At 64.1% G+C, this 5,007-nt stretch overlaps 3 protein-coding genes across 3 annotated transcripts; 2 read left to right on the plus strand and 1 right to left on the minus strand.

Annotated features, from left to right (window-relative positions):
* Positions 1–180: 180 nt before the first annotated feature.
* Positions 181–1,674, plus strand: AMSG_02808 (beta-keto acyl reductase; the record flags this gene model as incomplete). Its single annotated transcript, XM_013905195.1, has 3 exons — positions 181–283; positions 461–507; positions 628–1,674. The coding sequence occupies 3 exons, from the start codon at positions 181–183 to the stop codon at positions 1,594–1,596; spliced, it is 1,119 nt and encodes a 372-aa protein (XP_013760649.1). The 3' UTR covers positions 1,597–1,674.
* Positions 1,675–1,892: 218 nt separating this feature from the next.
* On the plus strand, positions 1,893–3,149 carry AMSG_02809 (S-adenosylmethionine decarboxylase; the record flags this gene model as incomplete). The annotated part of the gene is made up of 2 exons (XM_013905196.1): positions 1,893–1,981; positions 2,036–3,149. The coding sequence occupies 2 exons, from the start codon at positions 1,893–1,895 to the stop codon at positions 3,147–3,149; spliced, it is 1,203 nt and encodes a 400-aa protein (XP_013760650.1).
* Positions 3,150–3,163: 14 nt separating this feature from the next.
* AMSG_02810 (uncharacterized protein) lies at positions 3,164–4,801 on the minus strand. Its single transcript, XM_013905197.1, has one exon. It carries the CDS (start codon positions 4,788–4,790, stop codon positions 3,180–3,182), a length of 1,611 nt encoding a protein of 536 aa, XP_013760651.1. The 5' UTR covers positions 4,791–4,801; the 3' UTR covers positions 3,164–3,179.
* Positions 4,802–5,007: the final 206 nt, after the last annotated feature.

The raw sequence follows: 5,007 nt of genomic DNA on the forward strand, positions 1-5,007 counted from the left end.
CCCCCCGTCGGCCACCCGCCGTCCGCCCCTCGTCGGCCACCCGCCCTCCGCCCCTCGTCGGCCACCCGCCGCCCCACCGTCGACCGCCTGCCCCACCAAAGGATGTGGCAGCGACTATGACTGTAGCAGTAGCAGTGACTACCCCTCTCTCTCTCTCTCTCGCAAGGAGCCAACCGAAACATGCTGTCCTTCCTCCATGATATCCCGCTTGTGGGTTCTGCCTATGCCTGGTTCTTGGTCCTTCTGGCTGCTGCCTCCTACGTCTCGTTCTACACCTACGTGGGTATGTCCAACCAGCCACCCTCTTCCGTGCTACCCCCTCCCCCCCCCCGGGGCTGGCCTGTGCTGTAGACACTACACCACAGGCCACCAGTCCACCCATCATCCATCACATACCACCACTCACTCTATCTCCTTCCCCCCTTCCCCCCCCCTCTCCCCCCCTCTCCCCCCTCTGCAGTGCCTTTCTTCATTCAGGCCTTCCTCCTCAACGAGCAGAACCTCAAGGTACGACACACCCTCTCCTCCCTCATCCCCTCATCCCCCCCTCTCTCTCCCTCCCTCCTTCCTCCCTCTTTCCTCCCCTATCTATCTATCATCCTCACCCTCTCATCGAAATATGCGCAGAACAAGTACGATGCCAAGTGGGCGGTGGTGACCGGTGCGTCGTCGGGCATCGGCCGGGCGCTGACCGAGAAGCTGGCGTCGCAGGGCGTGTCTGTGGTCATGGTGGCGCTGGATGACCAGCTGCTCGAGTCGTTCCATGCTGACATGTGCTCGCAGTATGCAGACGTGGCCGATGTGGAGTTCCGCAAGGTTGGCGTCAACCTCGGCTCGTCGGGTTACCTCCAGGTCATTGCCGAGGCCACCGAAGACATTCCGGTCCAGCTGGTGTTCAACAATGCCGGGTTCGTCATCACTGGCCTCTACGCCGACGTCCCGCTCCCTGCGCAGCTGGCCAACTTTGAGTGCAACGCCGCGGCGCCAATCCACATCACCCACCTCTTTGTCAACCGCATGCTCAACCAAGGCCTCCGCGGCGCCGTCTGCTTCACCTCATCGCCGGCCGGCCTCATGCCCGCCCCGCTCACCGTCATGTACTCGGCGACCAAGTCGTTCCTCACCACCTTTGCCGCCTCGCTCGCTCCCGAGATCAAGCCCGACGGCATCGACGTCCTTGTTGTCCACCCGTCGCCGGTTGACACTCGGTTCTACGAGGGCAACACCCACGATCTCGACGCCATGCGCGCCTTCCAGAAGACTGCCTACCCGCCGACCACCATTGCCGCCTGCTTCTTCAAGTCGCTCGGCCGCTTTGTCATCCACGACCAGGGCTACTTTTCGCTCTCGCTCCGCATGCTGATGAAGACCGTCGACTACAACTTCCTCGCCCTTGTCTTCTCGCGCACCGCCTCTATCTCGGGCGACTACACCAAGACCAAGAAGGATCGCCCGCTGCCTGATGACAACTCTGGTGGCCTTGTCACTCCGCGCCGCTCCCGCTCGGTCTCGGCTGTCTCGGCGGCCGACTCGGTCTCGCGCTCGGTCTCGCGCTCGGTCTCGCGCTCGGTCTCAGTCGCAAACCGCCGCCGCTGATCACTGTCTTGCCTAAGTCTGTAGAAATCACGATGGCCAGCGCGTGCAAGGGACACAGAGTACACAGCTAGAGTCTCTCCCGCTTTTTTCTCCCCTTTCTCCAACCCAGTACCTCCATCAGCCAACACCGACCGCTGGGTCAGCCAAGTGAGCGGTCGTCCGACGGGCTGCGGTCTGATCACGGCAGCCGAGTGTGAAGGGCCAGGGAGGCAGAGGGCGGGGCGGGGCGGGGGGGGAGACGAACTGGAAAAACACATCTCTGCCCAGCCGAGCTGACAACCCCACGGGTAGAGAGCATGGCGGATGACGTGCAACTGTACGAGGGGGCGGAGAAGACGCTGCGTGTGCTGTTTGGCAGCTCTGGCGTCCTTCGTGAACAATCGCCGTGTCATCCTCCGACTCATGGAGCCGGGCCACGAGGAGACGGGCATGGCCTTAGCGGAAGCGAGAGCGGACGGGAGACGCTGGTGGATGTGACCCGAACGCAATGGGCTCAGTTGCTTGAGCCGACAGGTTGCACCATCCTCTCCGAGCTCCGCACCTCGGCTGCCTGTGCGTATGTCCTCTCCGAGTCGTCGCTCTTTGTGGCTCACGCCGAGGTCATGGTCAAGACCTGCGGCCAGTCACACCTTCTTGCCCTGCTGGCCCCGCTGCTGGAGCTGGCCCGGGGCCTAGGCCTCACTCCGCGCGCCCTCTCTTACGGCCACAAGGCTTTTGCATGCCAGGATGCACAGCCGGCGCCGTACTGCGATGCCTTTGCTGCTGAGATCGGCGAGCTTGATGCCGTCCTCGCCGCTGCATCGCCGGCTGCGGCTGCGCCGACGGCGGCTGCCTCCGTCTTTACCGGGCCCGGCGACACGTATTGGGTGTACCACGCTGCGTGGACAGCCCCTGACTCACCGGCATCCTTCACCCTGCCTGCACCGGCCGACTTTGGTGCCCTGGCCAAGCTCGAGATCATGCTCGTCAATCCCGACACCGCCGCGCTCGCCCAGTTTGACGTCGCTGCCGTCCGCGACGCTGCGCTCGCCGATCCTCTTGTGGAGCGCCCGGTCACTGCCGCCGAGCTGCTGGACATGGTGCCGCCGGCGAGGCCCGTCCCGGGGGCAGGCGCCGAGCCGGCGGTGGGCGACTCGCCGCTTGCGGGACATCTCGTCGATGCTCACGTCTTTGATCCGTGCGGCTACTCGTTCAACGCGCTTGGCGCGCCAGGTCTGGCGCGCGCCACCACTCCGTTTGCCACCGTCCATGTCACGCCCAACGCGCCAGCGCCGTATCTCTCGTTTGAGACGTCCGAGTCGAGCTTTGCCGCCGCCGCCCGCGCCTTGCCGACCATGCTTGCCAAGTGCCGGCCACAGCACGCGCTGCTGGTGGTCACCGGCGCTGGCGATGACAAGCTGGCAGGCGCCGACGCGGTCGCCTCGCTCGCTGCCCGCCACGGCTATGCTGCTTCGACAGCCAGCAACCGCCCGCTGCCGACCAAGCTTGATCGTCCCGGGGCTTGTCTCGTGGACCTGCCGGCCGTCTACCATCTCATGCCACGCCCGCAGTAGCTCGGCCTCCTCGCCTGAGAGTAACACCCTTTACGGCTTGGTCCATGATGTGGCCTTGGTCTCTGTGTTGTAGTAGTAGACCTTGCCGTCGGCAGTGTGGGCCTTCTTCCACTCGGCCTTACCCTTGCCCTTGCCCTTGCCCTTGCTCTTGCCCTTGCCCTTGCCCTTGAGCAGCGGCTGGGCCTCATTGACCGACCGGCGCGAGCGCGGTGCAGCATTAGACGACGACGACGAGTCCGAGTCGGACGAGTCCGAGTCGTCATCGTCATACAGCCTCGCCGGCTTGGACTTGGGTGGGCGCGACCTGGACTTGGACTTGGACTTGGACTTGGCCTTGGCCTTTGACTTGGCCTTGGCCTTTGAAGGGAAGTTCTCGACAAGCGGTGGTGGCACGTTTTCGGGCCCGATGCGGTTGACCTCGACCACGGTTGCAGTCTGGCCGCGCTGGTACTGCGAGATGAGCTGCATGGCAAGGAAGAAGCGCTCACGAGTAAGATCGTCACGGCGGCGAACGTCGGCCAGCCGCCACAGCTTGGTCGCGGTCGGCTGTGGAATCGACGGCAGTCGCCGCATAAACCGCGAGACCTTGATGGCTGAGACCTGATCCGGGTTGATGTCGTCGCGGCAGAGCTCAAAGAGCGACTCGAACGCAGGCGTGTAGTTGATCCCGCCCGCGGCTGCCAGCGAGCCCGACGACGGCAACGCGCCGTACTTGGAACGCATCTTGGTGTACTGCACAATCATGTACACGCCGCAGGCGCAGCCGGCCAGCGCCAGCACGCCGCCGCCAATGCCAATAAAGATGGCGCCAACGTTCGAAATCGTCGGCTTGGTCGGCGCCGGCACCGGCGAGTTGGTCGTGCTGTCTCCAGAGCTTGTCCCAGAGCTGGTCTTGGAGGTACTCGGACTTGTCGTTCCCGTGGCAGTTGTCGATGACGAACTTGACAACGTCGTTGATGACGAGCCCGTAACAGACGTCGACGATGATCCTGTGGCGGTCGTCGACGATGATCCTGTGGCGGTCGTCGACGATGATCCTGTGGCGGTCGTCGACGATGACCCCGAAAGCGTCGTCGATGACGATCCCGTGGCCGACGTTGACGAGCTCGTAACGGTTGTCGACGACGAACCCGACGAAGTCGACGACGAGCATCCGCCGGCGCAGGCGTTGCAGTGTGAGACCGAGATGGTGGTGACGCAATCCGTGGTCTCGCCGTAGACAAAGCTTGGAGCCGAGGTGACCGACTGGTCGCAGTTAAAGGTGATCTTACCAACGTTGGCCTTGCCGCACGTGCCAGACATGGCGCCATCAGGTAGGGTCATGACCACGCCATCACCCGAGGTAGCCTTGGCAAAGGTCGGCTCGTTGAGGCCAAGCTGCTTGGAGCCGCCGTCCCACTCCTGGCAGAGAGCCACGTTTGCTGGCGAGGTACACTCGGAGACGGCCAGGGCCTCACAGACCGCCAGCAGGTATGTAAACTTATCACCGTCCTTGGCCTCGTAGCCCTTACCACCGTTCTGAAAGGCTGACAGATCCACATCACCCAGGCCACAGTCTGCGCCGTCTGCCAGGCCAGCCATGGCCACGCACGTGACGACGACCACCGCCACCATGACATGCCACACGCCACCCACAGCCATGACGACACAGAAGAGAGGAAGAGGATGAGGGGGGAGGGGGAGGGGGAGGGAGGGGAGAGGAGGGGTCAGGGGAGGGGTTGGAGGTTGGGGGGTGGGGGGGTTGGGGTGGGGTGGGGTTGAGAGCGGTGTGCCTAATGGCCACACAGCCCCTCTGCCCCTGCCCCTGCCCCTGCCCCTGCCCCTGCCCCCTGACCCCTGACCCTTGCCACTGCCTTGT

This window comes from Thecamonas trahens, assembly GCF_000142905.1.
Source record: "Thecamonas trahens ATCC 50062 unplaced genomic scaffold supercont1.10, whole genome shotgun sequence".
Classification (NCBI taxonomy): Eukaryota; order Apusomonadida; family Apusomonadidae; genus Thecamonas; species Thecamonas trahens.

Excerpts from the sequence above, each read along its gene's own strand:
- AMSG_02810 (XM_013905197.1), bottom strand. The coding sequence starts at position 4,790 with ATGGCTGTGGGTGGCGTGTGGCATGTCATGGTGGCGGTGGTCGTCGTC.